Consider the following 15,000-nt stretch of genomic DNA (forward strand, 5'->3'; position numbering starts at 1 on the left):
AGATTGGTCTGCTCCTCCATCCGGTTGCTTCTACCTTCCACAGAAACCGATGTTTGATGGTTTCACGAACGCTACGCAGATCCTCCTCGTAACGATCGAGCAGCAAACGAACGACGGCTTCTTTCCTGTTCCGTACCGCGACAAACAACGGTGTAATGCCCTTTTCTGCCGGTTCATAAGGATTGATATCTTGAGCCAAACGCTCTGCCACTGCTTTGGTATCACCTTCAGCCGCTGCTCGGTGCAAAGGCCGATCCCGGAAGCTCTCCTTCCGGAAGGGTTGCCGATGTTGCATCTTTCCGATGCTCGAAGCGCAGGAACTTCACCAAGAATCGAACTGGAACTGTGTGTGCATTGCCGTGCGGTGCAGCTATTTGTAATGTTGAATTACACAAACGGACGCAAGTGCACCGAGATAGCGTGTAGCGTTTGATTATTACGTGTAATTGCGACATCACACGTGCTGCATGAATCATCTTTTTGGTTTATCTTTCGCCGCACTTGATTTCGATCTTGTTTTTAATCGCACTTTAGTACAAACCATCGATTCGGTTCAAACAGTCGAATAGCCAGTGCCACACGACGCGTAAACTTTTTGGCATTGATTTTCGGTTTATACGCTAGAGTTATCTTCTTCGAGGGCTGCTGCGGATGGTTTTTTAACATATATAATGACGGGCGAGATGGTTGATTTGGTTTTGTGGAACTTGTTTTAAACTTTTTAATAAAGCCTCTGGATAGCTTGAGCTTGCGGGAAATTTTTCATCCAAATATGTAAATTAAAATCCTTTAAGAAATCATCGTGTGCAGAAATGTGTGTGCTCCATTTGTTGTCGAAGTCCCTAAGCCCTAGAAGCAGCCCTGCCACTCTGGACTTTTCGCAGGAATTGTTGGTACGAATTTTCTACGAACAAATCCTGGAAAATCTCTTTTCCACCAACACCCTCTGTGGTAGGGCGTTTTTAGTGCGTTCGTTTGTATAGTAAACTAGTAGTGTAGTGGTCAAAAGGAGCAGGAGGATGGAAATCAGCAAGAAAAATGCATTTTTCGAAAAGGTAATGAGACGATGGCAGAGGATTTTCTAGCAGGATGTTTATGTGTCCTTTTTCTCTTTGTTGTTGCGTGCGGTAGCTCAAGCTAAACGTGACCGATTCCTTCGATCGACTGCGAAAAGCGGTGGATATGCGGGAAAAACTTCTGCTGAGACAGCTGACGGTGCTCGTCCAGCAGGCCCAACACATCACGCACGAGTTCGACAGCATCCGGTTTAGGTAAGGGGCAGTGCACGGAAAGGCCAATGATAAGACAACGGATACATCGTACTTTGTTTCATTGTGCATTTCTTTAGCGGCGACGGCGAGGAGGATCTGATAGGGCGCATCAGAGCGTACGGGCGGTACAATACGGAAAACCTAAACATCATGCTCCAGAAGGAACCGTACGAAAACGAGGACTATATACTGCCCTCGAACGATCATGATATCATGCACAAAAGCTGCCGGCAAGGGGCGGACGATGAGCGGGATCCGGAAAGCGAGGAGATCGTTGTCGAGTTTTTCAACAACCGCTCGCTGATCCGCGAAGGCGCCGAAATGTTGTGCGAATCGATCATCAACCTTACGCTGAACGAAAGCCGTGAGCTCATCGATCGAACGATTGGTGTGAAGCCAACAACGGACCTGGTTTCGGGAGAAGAAGAAGATGTGAGACTAGAAGAGCATGATTTACCGGAAGTGCGCACGTGTAAAATTGATCCAACGGCCTATCGGCTACCCCATCGTAACCACCGGAGAAGCTCCTTGTCAGGGGTGGCTTTGCGTGATGAAACGAACTGTGGGGACTGGGTGCCATTCCAAGGTGAGCTGCACAATATTGTCAAGGAGCTCGGAGCTGAGGGCAGTGATGATGGCTGCAACAACAATCGTAAACCCAGTGGCGGTAACCTTGGCAACCAGCACCAGTTGGTAGCCGCGAAGACGCGCAGTACATCGCGTGATGGAGACAAATTGGTTTCACATTCCTTTCCAACGCCCCACCGTATGATCCCCAAAGCATCGCAAACGGACGGTCTACTGATTGCGGCCACCGATTCGGAAGGAAATTTGACTCCATGCAAAGCTGCCACAGACAAAAGGGTGCACAATGTTGGCCATTTAACGATGGGTGGTTGCGGCAGTACCATCAATTTGAAAAACGTAACCAATCTGACGATAAACGCATGCCCGGAGCGCCTACCGGCCCCGACAGTGACGAAAACGGTGGAACGTGCTTCCGCTACTGAAGCAGCAGAAAACAAGGTACCTTCCGAGGAAGGAAGTCCGGTGTGTGGTTTCTACAAGCGGCTTATTACGGAAAACAAGATCCTAAGAAATCACATTTTTAATTCAAAAGAAACGACCGATACGGCGAACATTGCGAATCAACCGACGTTGGATGCGGATAGTTCCTCCGCATCGGCCAAAACTTCTTCTCAGGATTCTTTGTACGATTTGTACTATGAAGTGCTGCGGTCTGTGGCGGAAGAAAAGGCAGAGATGAAACGGAAAATAGCTGAAAAAAATCATCCGAGCTTAGGGATGATGATGAGAGACATGTACGATCGACTGATCGAGCAAGCAAAAGCAACTGGAGCCAATCCGTTGATAAAGCAAGAGAAAACGGAGGAAGAGGCAGAAACCGATGCGACGCACATACAACAGTGGCTCGAGCAGATCTTTACGGAACCCGAGACAGAACCAATTCAAAACGATGATATGCTGGAGTTTAGTAAAATTGACTAAAACCCCGTGTGGAGGAGCTCCGCGTACAACAGATCATTCATCATCATCATCATCTGTGATTATTTCCATTTGGTTTATGTTCCCAGGCATGCCGCAGTGTAGGGGCTGTTTAGCAAAACGACTTGCTCAATATATTTTTTCCTACGACAGTCAAAGTCAATGCATCGTCGGAGGCAGTGATATTGGTTGAAAACCATCAGCGCCACTTTTGCCGAACTCCCCCGGCAACGGTGAACCCTTAACATGACCCTCTTTTTTCTTTCGTAGATTCTTTTCGGTTCAGCAGGATTCGTCTTCTAAAACCTTTGTTATAGATAAGCAGTAATAACTAAGTGCTTGATGCATTTTTCTGCTAGTGTATTGTAGCATATGGTATCCAACATTTGCAGCTATTGATTTGTTAGAAAAGAGTAATGTTCAGATCTCTGTGCCATTCTGGATTACTGAAGCTGGACAAATCGAATAAGTAGGAATAATGAATAAGCAGCAGCTGCTACAGTGTCCATCGATGTATGTCCATCATTTTCTCATAGCTACGATTTTTAAATAGCATTTGAACTTCTAGCTAGATATCGAAGAATCATGGCGAAGTCAGCGTGTAACGGGGAGTCACTTAATCGATGTACTGAGTGTGTGTGATTCACACTTTTGAATGTAACAATAAGCTTAATCTCGGTTTCTAATCACGCGTACTCCAAACCGCTAGGTATGAACAAAAATGCAACAGAAGTACATTAAAGACAAGATTAAGAATCAACTTAAACTAGGCTATCCCCCACCCAGATTGGTCTCAGGAGATGAGTTTTATGTCCGTTGGGAGCACATAAACTAAGCACCGATTCATTTGTGTGTACTTATGGAAAATGAAATAAAGGTAATGCGCTAAAATAAATAAGGTTCCGCTTTACTTCCTCCTTCATTTTCCTCCACATGAAATTCAAGGGGGCTAAACAGTTCGTACTAAAACAAGTACTAAACGGTTTGTACTAACGGTTTGACAAAATCACGCATGCTCGAGCTCTCCCTCTCTCTCTCCCTTGCGCTTCCGTGGTTTGCCGCTGTCTCTTTCGCAAGAACGTTCACGAGAACAACAAGAACATCTTTGATTCTGCACCGCGTGTGATCCGAAATTGTGGGCCTTTTGTGCTTAGCTTTAGTGAAGTGCTAGATATTAGCGTCGCTTACAGTGCCCTGGTGGTGGTTAAATCAAAAGTGATTCAAGTTCATCCTCCTACTAGTCATTATGTCTGCGAATACCGTGCTGTTGGATTTCTCGCTCGACCCCGCCCGGATCAACGATGAGGTTTCCCGCAAGGACATCGTGAAGCTGTGCAAAGAGAGCCTGGAAAAGTACCTGCCGGGGGTCAAGATTACGTACGATATGCTGACGACCGACGGCTATCTGTGCATGCTGAGCGACGCCGCCACCATCGTGACCATCCGCTTCTTCCTGCAGGGGCTAATAACGATCAACATCGAGTACTACCGGCAGGACGGCGAGGAGCCGAAAATTTCCTTCGAAGTACGAAGCCTGGCCCAACCCACACCTTGCGTATCAAGCAAATAGCACGTTTTTGAAAGGGCATTCATCATGCGTATTTTTATATTTATGCATTTGGCGCTATTTAAAAGCCAGGTCGAGTCCGGGGACCGTGGTCGACCGTCGGTCGATGGACAGAACCCGGTGGTGAGGACATGTGGTGCACTCGCTTAGGTCGCGTGATTCGCGGATGTTAAAAATCGATAAAATATCTAAAATCAAAGGATTTCTCCGGCAAACCTATACACTCAGCCGCTATACGCCGGTAAAGTGTTCTTACACTCGGCTTCATAGTGTGCGCGCCCTACGGTTAGCTAAAATTGTGTCCCTGCACAGTTTTGAATTTTACCAGGAACGCATGGGGAACGATGATCGATCGTTTGCGATCTCACTTATCACGACTGATAAAAGGAGCTAATATTTATCTCTGACGTGTTTGTGCCAGATATTGACATAAAAAGCCGCACATAAAAGACGGTTTATGCGTGAAGGTGTTCCGTTACACCAGTTTTGCACCATTATTCAGTTTTGGTTTTCGGATTTATGCAACCAACTAATACTCTTTAGTTCATCGTTATCTTATATTAATTTAAATTTTTGTAATTGCATTTAATAAGAACAGAAGCAATGTATGCGACAGCAGTTGATCACAGAATCTTGTCGATAATAACACCGGCGTATCGGTTTCCTTTCTCTAAACGATTGATTTATTAACCATCTTTTCCGATGCACACGTAGAACATGAAATCGCTCGAAAATGGTTTGCGCATCAGACTGGAGGCTAAGCGCTCCAAGCATCTTCCACCGATAAAACGGGGCAGTAACGTTGATGTGTACCTAACGAGCTCAGGTTAGCCATAGCTAGGCTTCTAGCACGCCGACACTGCACTTCCCTTTTTTTCCAACATTTCGCTCTCTATCTCTCTATCTCTCTCTCTCTCTTGTTATTACTAGAATTTTTAATTATTTTTCATTACTTCAACTACTACTACTTCTACTACTTCAACCGTTCCACCAACCACTCTGGTCCTGTTTGTTATCCCGATTGTGTTTTCCATTGTGTGGTATGATTTTATTCGGTTCTTGTTACACGTTTTCCATATCTTTGCTCCTCGCTGATGGTGCCGTTCGTTTCTTGCGACAAACCGCAAGTTCATCTCGAGGAAAAGTGATTGCTTCACTTCACGCTCTACCTGCTCTACCTGCGGCACGAGCTGTGGGTTCTGCTTTGGCAGCTTAGATTTAGAAGTTCTAGAATGACCTGCTGAGATCTTTGATACGGTTATCGATTGTTAATCGGTTTTCGGTACCCCTGTTGGAGCCCCAGCAGAATCATAATGCAGATTGCTTTTGCAAATGAAAAATAGAAACGAATTACCATCCTCTTTTGGGGACTGGTGGTGATCCATACATTCATTGCATTCGTGTCATCACGTAGGTCATGAAACGATTGACATTATCTCATTTCAAATTTTCGATTCTGTTCACTATCATATAAATAATGAATCATTCAACAAATAGTTTAATTGTAATCAAGTTAGCTTTTGTTTTATACCCCACCTTTACACAGGAATTAGTATGAATGTTCGGTATTAGTCTTTTGTTATTCGTAATTTATACTTATTCTACTTGATATTGTGTTTTTTCTATATTTTACACGAGGATAAAAGGAGGAGTGCAGAGTTGACTGTGTTCAAGGGGGACCTTTCCCGATTCGAGGTTGTATTTGACTTCTTCAATCGATCAATTTCGAGAATCCATATTGAATGTCCTTTCCAAACGATCTACGATCACAAAAAATGCTTAACCACACACTTAATATTAATCGCTGTTTTGAAGCGTTTCTTTACATTTATACTTAATATGTTTGTTTTAATTTTTATGTCTCTTATCCTTTCTTTTATCGTCAACAATTGTATTCCTCCGTTCCGCTATGCGTCACCCGCCCTTGATCATATGCGATCATCACCTTGTTTCGTGTCGTCACGCGCCAACCCCATCCTGTCGCCCTACCATCATACCCGACCACCGCCACCATCATTACACACCGATTGGGTATCGAAGCAATCCCGTGAGCTAGAGAACCATTTGGTGCAAAAATTAAAACTCAACCATGGCCAATCGCTACCACCGCTCCAACGGGGTCCCTTAACCCGTTATTTCCCGACCGCAGGTAAGACATGCGATCATACAAATCGTACATTCCGTATTAAGCTCCGATGATCCCCCGATCCACTACTTTTCCAACACTTTGGTGCTTCGGTGCTTTGATTGTACGCATAAACCACGACTTGCTTTTGCTTCCTTTCGTGATGGGGACAGAGGCTGCTACTTTTCACTGTCCCCAAGAGCCTATCATGCTGTGCGTCTTTGCATAATTCAGTTACTCCCTTGCTGCATGATTGCTTGCGTTGATAAAGATAGTAGATCATAATTTGCGTGCTTCTCTAAATGTAAAGAAAGCTTTCTTATTGTTTTGCTTTTTACTAAACTCTGTGGCATGGCCTTTAAAAATAGTATTCTGCGATGTAATTTGACATAATCGATGAGCAAAAACGGATCACCAACCTTCTGAATAGATCTGATCTGTAACGTTGAGTAAACTAGTGGTGATTCGGTTGCGCACTCTTGCACGAGTCTAAACAGATAACTAACGATAGTATTTCTTTGCTGCTTTCACCACAGACGAGCGTGTGATCGAGTATGACATCGATCGTGTGCTGTTCGATAAGCGGTCCGAGTTCCAGAAGATTCAAATCGTCCACTCGAAGAGTCTGGGAAATATGCTAGTCTTAGACGAATTGCAGAGTAAGTGTTGTGTCGTAAATGTGTTCGATCACGTATTGTTGACTCTCTGTTTCCGTTTGCTAGATATTGCGGAAGCCGATCTCATCTACACCGAAACGCTGATGCGGCGTGGCGTAGAGGAATACGCCGGTAAGGAAATCTGTATTCTGGGCGGAGGCGATGGAGCCCTGCTGTACGAACTGCTCAAGGAGAAACCGAAGCACGTTGTCATGCTAGAGATCGATGAGATGGTTATGCAGGCGTGCAACAAATATATGAACTCGATCTGTGGAGATGTGCTGGAGAAGCGTAAGGACGATCACTATGAGATCATCGTCGGCGACTGTATGTCGTATTTGAACAAGTACATCAAGGAGGGTCGCCAATTCGATTACGTGTTCGGCGATTTGACCGATATTCCGATATCCGATACGCCGACCGGTGAAATGTGGGACTTTATTCGTTTGATTCAGGAGTCCTCCTTCAAGGTGCTGAAACCAGATGGAAAATTTATGACGCATGTAAGTGCACGAGGCTGCTAGGAGACCGCGGAGTAGTGCGGTTCTATATTGCACGATTTCAATGCATGTCTTGATGGTTCTCTTTCTATTTTCTACCACAGGGGAACGGCGTTAGCTGCCCAGAATCGCTGGAAATGTACGAGCAGCAGCTCAACAAACTGACACCAAAGGTGACGTACACCAAGTGTACGGCGTTCGTTCCATCCTTTATGGAGGAATGGGTATTCTATCAGGTGCAACGCCAGAACACGGATGATGCCGCTAGCGTCTGACTTTGATCCTTCATCGATCGAAGAAACTTTCTATATCACTCAACCAAGACAACAGATGAAACGCTAGCCGCGCACGTTTTCCATTTTCCAACGATATTTGCATACCACTCCGAATTGAACTCCCGCAACATCACACAGGTGACGCGCACCTTCAGCAAAGGTGTAGTTTCAATTTTCTCTCGACTACCGATAAGCTCCTCGTACAAATGCATAACGCAGTTGCACCACTGTAGTTAACCAGACAGGACTTCCGCCCTTGATACAGTAGATAATGGGCACAAGCAGAGAGCAGAGCAATGTAGGCAACTGAAAGAAGTATCCTATTTCCAACTAGACATTAGCGAGAAGTGATTACCCTATCTCACTATACTGAGCCCCGTGTCTCGGTGTACTCGGCCGTGGTGCTGGCACCTAGCAGCAAAGGATAATCAAAGTGGCAGTTCTTTTTAGGTTTACGCATCGCGTTTAGTTTCCTTCTCGATGAGGCATGGTATCGCTTCGTTTTGCTATGTAGTATCGTGACGCAGGAGAAACGGGTCTGTCCCGTGCTGAACTGAGGCGACAAGCTCCAAGCACAACTCTTCCCCCCTGGAGGGTGTTCCGAATCCTCTCCGCGGCCGTGCGGTGTGGTGATCTGCTGTGAACGAGTTTTCGTTTAGCTTTAGTTTAGATTATTGTTTTTCGTTATTTTTAATGTTGACCTTGCAGCTAGTGTACTTACCATGGGGGAACAAAGAGAGGCGGCGGAGAACATGATGTACTTCATCACAAAAACCACTTATTTGCATGCTCGTGCCAGTGGCAAGGTGGACAAAGGAATAATATGCGTGCGTAGCAGCATTAGAAGCGGCTCCGCGGTTCAGGCGGAAAGAAAATAAAAGTAGCAAATTTCACTTCCAAAACGCTTTAAGGATTAAAAAGAGTTTGTTCAATACATTCGAATGTTTGAACCGAATCGATGGTTTGTACTAAACATGACCGGTTTGTACTAATGTGCGATTAAAAAAAAAAAGATCGAAAGCAAGTGCGGCGAAAGATAAACCAAAAAGATGATTCATGCAGCACGTGTGATGGCGCAAGTACACGTAATAATCAAACGCTACACGCTATCTCAGTGCACTTGCGTCCGTTTGTGTAATTCAACATTACAAATAGCTGCACGGCAATGCACACACAGTTCCAGTTCGATTCTTGGTGAAGTTCCGCGCTTCGAGCATCGGAAAGATGCAACATCGGCAACCCTTCCGGAAGGAAAGCTTCCGGGATCGGCCTTTGCACCGAGCAGCGGCTGAAGGTGATACCAAAGCAGTGGCAGAGCGTTTGGCTCAAGATATCAATCCTTATGAACCGGCAGAAAAGGGCATTACACCGTTGTTTGTTGCGGTACGGAACAGGAAAGAAGCCGTCGTTCGTTTGCTGCTCGATCGTTACGAGGAGGATCTGCATAGCGTTCGTGAAACCATCAAACATCGGTTTCTGTGGAAGGTAGAAGCAACCGGATGGAGGAGCAGACCCATCTTGATTGCTTGGACGAGGGAAGAATGCGAGAGAGCCGTCGAATTGGCGACAAACTGTCCGGCGGGCATACCTCTGAACGCGCAAGTCTTCGTTTGGCTCCATCACATACACGAGGGACATCGCTTCGTAGCGTTGGATGTGGCCAACCGCAGCAAACTGGTCGCGGTGTTTCGATTCATCGGGCAGCTTCTTCCGAACGGAGTACTTTCCCTGGATCGAAGTGACTACCGGGAGAATTACGACAACTGTCTTCAGGTGGCCTGCTGCTACTCTACTGTGGAAATAGTGGATCTGTTGATCGCCAGAGGAGCCTCCTTGACCCTGGGGACTGGTCCAAACGATAGAACCCCGTTCATGGCGGCTTGTGAGATGGGACGAGAGCTGATGATTGAGCATCTGCTCGCGAAACACATCGATCGTTTCGATCCAACCTCACGAAGGCAGGATGGGAAAAACATAGTGCATTTGTTGGTGCAAATGCAAGAGCATAAGCTTCTAAAACAATTAATGGATCGTTTAGTACAGTATCGTGTGAAGAAGTTCCGGGAAACTGACTCCCAAGCATTCAACCAAATCTTTTTCTATCGCGCTCCAGAAGACTGGTCTGGCGAACACATTTGGCACCATGTACGATCACAACCAATCAAGCAACTGTGCGCCAAGTACGCCGAACAGTATAAACTGGATGTAACCGTTGAGTTGCCAGGCACTATACTGCTAGGGTACCTGGTTTGCGAAGGTTTACTGTTCAATTACTGTTTCGAGGCGATCAGAAATGATTTTTCATTGCTACGATTGTGTGGTGGTTATGATGAGTTACCCATACTACATAGCTTGATCGTAAGGAAACGATTAAAATTCGCCGAGAAGCTGTATCGCGACCATGGCGAGATTGTAAAAGGTATATTTGAAGCGGAACCAAATCAAGCATATTCAACAATGCGCTATGTAATGCAGCTAGCAGATGAGTCCGGATTGCAGTTTATACTGAAACACCACCGAGAGTACTTCTTGCGTGATGTGGACAAATTGCTGGAATCGACCGTTGGAATGAATTTCTTCAAGGAACTACGCCACAAAAGTCCCCGTTTCGTCGATTTTCTAATGGAAGTCATTCCTGAGTTTCAGAATGCGATTAACGAAGCGAAAAGCGCCAAGAAGGAAACCTACGAACTTGATAATGGTATGAATGTTGACTCTGGTGTCGTTTGAAATGAACGTTTGAAATTCATGAAATTTGTTTTACTTACAGATTTTAACGACCTGTTCGAGAAGTTGAGGAATAGTTTCGCAAAAACCGTGGAGCAGCTGGAAGCAGACGGAAAGGTATTAGAAGAGTATCGAGATGGTAGTGACCAGCGATCGTTCCTGCATGCTGCAGCCAACTATGGTGATCTAACGCTGATGGAGCGCTTGCTAGAACGTAATTTTGATGTCTTGGTGCGTGATCGAAATAGCTTGTTACCGATACACCTGACCTACCAGGAGAGTGCCTTCGAAATGCTCCTAGCCAAAAACGAATCCGCTCAGCTACAATACTTGACAGAGGAGCGATACAACCTGTTGCATATTTGCTGCAAACGGGGCTTTCGGAGTCCCGGCGTTCTGGAAAGGCTGTGTGCTAATGGAATCGATGTAAACGGAGCAGCACCTGATGGACAGTTACCCCTATCATTAGCGTCTTGCTCTGGAACCGTCCGGTTTCTGCTAAAGCGCGGTGCTCGAGTGGAACTACTGAACGATCAGCTCGTGGAAGCTAACCTATCGAATATGTGCTACTGCGGGGCGTGGGAGCTTCTACCGCACATTGCACATCTAGATTGGTTTACTAAAATAGCTCACCGCTATCTACCTTGGATGGTAGGCTCGCAGAATAGGGATTCCTTTTCTTGTAGCAACGAGCGAAATCTGACCGACCATGAAGGCATTCGTCGGATTCTGTTCGATAGTCTCTACAAACACTCCCGTCAGCAGGCATCGGAACTGTTTACTACGGTCGCTCATCGTGCAATCGTTTGCTGTACGCGCTGGTTCCTGGATTACGATTACGATCTGAACTACGATCATGCCGATTATATGGGTTACACGCCACTCCTCGGTTTGGTGAGCTATATGGAGGTACCGAACAGTGATATCATTGAACGATTGTTACGGAAATCGATTAACGTGAATGCGGTGACTGATCGGAAGCAGACGGCGCTGATACTTTTCGCTGACCGTTTTCGATCGGCTCACTGGTATGGCCATACGGTGGATACGGCCCGATTGTTAGTGAATCGGGGTGTCAATATTGATGCACAGGATGAGGAAGGTAATACGGCACTGCATCTAGCGTTCCGGGGTGAACACTGGGAGCTGGTGGTTTTCTTGATTGAGTCCAATGCGAATCTAGCCCTGAAGAATGTTGCTGGCAAGGTAGCATGTGAAATGGCTTCCGCTTTTAGCCAAATTTTGTACGGATTTCTGAGAAGGCTTTAAAATCATTTAATGATGTACAGCACGTTCCGTTTTGGGAACAGTTAATTATTCGAATTTCTTATTGAAAATGCTTTGCGTTGCAGTATTTTTAACCAGTATTTTTATGTGAAAAGGCTAGTCAGTTTGAGTACAGTTTCATTTCATTTACTACCAAAGTCTGAGATTATTCTCAAGGATTACTTGATCGTGTTGATCGATGTTGTCTAGTGCTCTAGATGCCCGTCAGCAGTTTACCAAACCAGAACCTTCGTATTCCACGGAGCAGATATCGAGCAAAAGCAAAGACATAGGCAACAGAAATAAATATCTATATAACAGTAGTGATTACTGCATCTTACCATACTTAACTATAAATAACAAAAGTAGTAAATTTCACTTCCAAAACGGTTTCAAAAACCAAGGTGTTTAAATAGAGCATCCGTTTTACCCACCTCTCTATTAAAAACACCTTGGTTTATACCAAGGTTTAAATAGAGCCTGCTGTCAACTAGCTCTATCTCTTTTCCTCGAACCTGGAAAAGTAAATAAATAATCCTGCAGGGAAATCCAGGATTTTACCGTGCCAGGGCTTTTCCGTGCTGTGTTCCGCTTCCGTTTGTGATTTTCCACTTAAGTTTCACAATTATTCGGCAAACTGGCCACCACGGTGTGATAACACACGGAAACATCGGCGGGACAGTGTAATTTCTAATCCATAACTCGCTGCTACACACCAGAGTTTATCGCGGCTCGTTGGGAAATCATGTAAACTTGGGGAACGGAAGCAGATAACCCAGAGAGGAAAACACCTCCCCCAAACGGTGGAACAGCGATGTGCACCGAGATGAAAGCAGCACGTTAACGGGTGTAGTTCCGCAAGCGGAGGAGATGGTGTTTATCGAGCGTCTGCCGCTGATAGTTGTCGTTTTCGTTCGGCCCTTGATACGTTTCACACGATCGCATCATCATGTGGAGCACCGGCGGTGGCCAGCCCTTTGGCGGCTAAAAATATACAACAATGAACCGCGAGCATCATCATTTTTGTGCTCGTCCTCACCGTTCTCATCGCTGTCGTCGTCGTGGTTGTCGCGGCCGTGAATTTAAGCGCGTTGCAGCAGCGTTCTCGGGGCCACCTGCAGTCGGCTCGCGGCGGTTGAACTTGAAAGCGGTTCTTGAGTTGTTGGACCGCCCGGAATGGACATTTACCTGCTTACATAACGAACGTTGTGCCGCGGCAGTTTAAGTGTAACGGGGAACGTACACCAGAAGCACCCTTCGATGGATAAACCGGGTCCGGAAGCACCGGGCACCTCCAAAGCGTGCAACACGAAGACACCCAAACGACCGTTTTTAGGTTTGTTGTCGAAACGTTCGTCGCGCGTCGAACCGCAGCGCTGCTCGGAGAGTGAAGATGAGTTACAGGCGACAGGTGGTAGCGAAACCGGCGGATCCACCTTTAGCTTGCTCGGCAATCAGCACCAGCAGCATCACCGAAGAACCATCCCTCAGCCAACCACCAACAAAAGTAGCTACAGTAATGGCGCAACGACAACGACGGCTTCGACGGCAACGACAACAGCATCGCGCCAGGATTCATCCAACCCGAGCGATACCAACTCGTATCAGCTGCTCTCGACGTCATCCACCACGACGACCACGACGACATCATCCACCGGGCCCGACTCATCGACGACATCGAAAATACCGCTTGCGGCCGGTGGTACTACGTTGCTAAGGAAGCGGGACACGGCGGCCGCTCGTGCGGCGCAACTAAGCCAACGGCTCAGTGAATGCGTCACTAGCAGTAACGGTGACGGTGGACAGCTTAACCTCTGCTGTTCCGTCGATGAGGCGATCGTAGTGAAGTCATCACCGGCCCACAATCGCTATTCACATCCCGCCGTGAGCGCGAGCAACAGCACCGCTGGCAGCGAGACATACGATCTACAGATGCAGCAGAGAAGACAGCAACTCAAGCTTGAACTAACGGCCAAGAGCTGCACAAGCTATCCGATCGAAAAGACGAGTCCTTCGCGCCATCGAAGACCACTCGTGGTGGGGGGAGCAGGAGGCACGACTAACGAGCAATCGGCGGAACAACTCAATGGTGAGGATAAGGGAGATATCAAAGCAAACGTCTCGCTGGTCCATAATCGCGTCGTAACGAAACCGATCGTGTTCCGTGAGTATCAGAATCACACCCAGCGTGCCATCATGTCGAGTAAATCGAGATTCCGTGAGCGCTTTTTGCCACCGCTGCACCGCAACAGTATGGATGGGTACGAGAAAATGGAGCAACACTACAGCTCACCAAATATCGCTGATAAGGAGCTGGACGGTGACGAGGAGTGTCTGCTACCGGGTGGCTGTAATCGAGAGCAGCGTGATTCCCGTAAATCAATGTCGTTCGATATGGTAACATCGTCAGGAGACGCGGCAAAACCCGCAGGTACCACAGGGGCTGACGAACCAACGGCTGGAAGTGTGCCACGAGCCACTTATGGATCGATCGGATCGGCTGATTCACTCGCCCGTCAGGCATTGATGGCCGCACACGTGCTGAATTTGATTCCGGCCGAGAAGGCACGTCAGAGGAATTTTCTGCATGGAAGGCTCGCATCAACCTCACTGCTTGGTGCCGCCGAATTGGACAAGTTGCTACCGAACCGTGAAATTACCATCTTCATCGGTACGTGGAACATGAATGGCCAGAGTCCACCGAGACAGATGAACGATTTTGTGCTACCGACCGCACTCGAGCACGTGCCGGATGTGATCGTGTTCGGAACGCAAGAATCCTGCTCGGAGCGGTTTGAATGGGAAGTGACGCTCCAGGAGACGCTCGGTCCATCCCATATCTTGCTCCACTCAACCAGCCTCGGTACACTGCATCTGGCCGCCTTCATACGACGGGATTTGATTTGGTTTTGTTCGGAACCGGAAGATGCGTGTCTATCGGTGCGGCCTGGAACTGCATTCCGTACGAAGGGTGCCGTTGCGATTTCGTTCTGCCTCTTTGGTACGTCGTTTCTCTTCGTCACTTCGCACCTTACCGCTCACCAGCAGAAGGTGAAGGAACGTGTCTCGGATGTAAAGAAGATCATCCACGCACTCGATCTGCCACG

The 15,000-nt window shown here is 46.9% G+C and overlaps 6 protein-coding genes across 8 annotated transcripts in view; 4 read left to right on the forward strand and 2 right to left on the reverse strand.

Annotated features, from left to right (window-relative positions):
- LOC125957857 (uncharacterized) overlaps window positions 1–424 on the reverse strand; it is a 3,102-nt gene extending 2,678 nt beyond the window's left edge. The window contains exon 1 of the mRNA XM_049690864.1: window positions 1–424. This exon is cut by the window's left edge and continues 1,182 nt beyond it. Coding sequence (XP_049546821.1) covers window positions 1–295 — 295 coding nt within the window. The 5' untranslated portion in view covers window positions 296–424.
- A 394-nt stretch (window positions 425–818) lies between these two features.
- On the forward strand, window positions 819–3,658 carry LOC125957873 (uncharacterized). The gene is made up of 3 exons (XM_049690890.1): window positions 819–1,055; window positions 1,132–1,271; window positions 1,349–3,658. Exons 1-3 carry the CDS (start codon window positions 1,020–1,022, stop codon window positions 2,778–2,780), a joined length of 1,608 nt encoding a protein of 535 aa, XP_049546847.1. The 5' UTR covers window positions 819–1,019; the 3' UTR covers window positions 2,781–3,658.
- Window positions 3,659–3,856: 198 nt separating this feature from the next.
- Window positions 3,857–7,921, forward strand: LOC125957879 (spermine synthase). 2 transcript variants are annotated; one of them, XM_049690896.1, is made up of 5 exons: window positions 3,857–4,302; window positions 5,059–5,170; window positions 7,006–7,128; window positions 7,192–7,628; window positions 7,730–7,921. In XM_049690896.1, the coding sequence occupies exons 1-5, from the start codon at window positions 4,024–4,026 to the stop codon at window positions 7,898–7,900; spliced, it is 1,122 nt and encodes a 373-aa protein (XP_049546853.1). In that variant the 5' UTR covers window positions 3,857–4,023; the 3' UTR covers window positions 7,901–7,921. The 2 variants fall into 2 exon arrangements, with proteins under 2 accessions (XP_049546853.1, XP_049546854.1); XM_049690897.1 differs by lacking the exon at window positions 5,059–5,170 and adding an exon at window positions 6,385–6,493.
- A 343-nt stretch (window positions 7,922–8,264) lies between these two features.
- Window positions 8,265–8,834, reverse strand: LOC125957892 (uncharacterized). 2 transcript variants are annotated; one of them, XM_049690916.1, is made up of 2 exons: window positions 8,622–8,834; window positions 8,265–8,534 (listed from the first exon to the last, which is right to left on the reverse strand). In XM_049690916.1, the coding sequence occupies exons 1-2, from the start codon at window positions 8,664–8,666 to the stop codon at window positions 8,265–8,267; spliced, it is 315 nt and encodes a 104-aa protein (XP_049546873.1). In that variant the 5' UTR covers window positions 8,667–8,834. The 2 variants fall into 2 exon arrangements, with proteins under 2 accessions (XP_049546873.1, XP_049546872.1); XM_049690915.1 differs by having other exon boundaries at window positions 8,265–8,537.
- A 184-nt stretch (window positions 8,835–9,018) lies between these two features.
- On the forward strand, window positions 9,019–12,239 carry LOC125957858 (uncharacterized). The gene is made up of 2 exons (XM_049690865.1): window positions 9,019–10,601; window positions 10,671–12,239. Exons 1-2 carry the CDS (start codon window positions 9,125–9,127, stop codon window positions 11,894–11,896), a joined length of 2,703 nt encoding a protein of 900 aa, XP_049546822.1. The 5' UTR covers window positions 9,019–9,124; the 3' UTR covers window positions 11,897–12,239.
- Window positions 12,240–12,408: 169 nt separating this feature from the next.
- LOC125957860 (inositol polyphosphate 5-phosphatase E) overlaps window positions 12,409–15,000 on the forward strand; it is a 5,323-nt gene continuing 2,731 nt past the window's right edge. Inside the window, exon 1 of the mRNA XM_049690866.1 lies at window positions 12,409–15,000. This exon is cut by the window's right edge and continues 256 nt beyond it. Coding sequence (XP_049546823.1) covers window positions 13,154–15,000 — 1,847 coding nt within the window. The 5' untranslated portion in view covers window positions 12,409–13,153.

Source organism: Anopheles darlingi, chromosome 3 (assembly GCF_943734745.1).
Source record: "Anopheles darlingi chromosome 3, idAnoDarlMG_H_01, whole genome shotgun sequence".
NCBI lineage: Eukaryota > Metazoa > Arthropoda > Insecta > Diptera > Culicidae > Anopheles > Anopheles darlingi.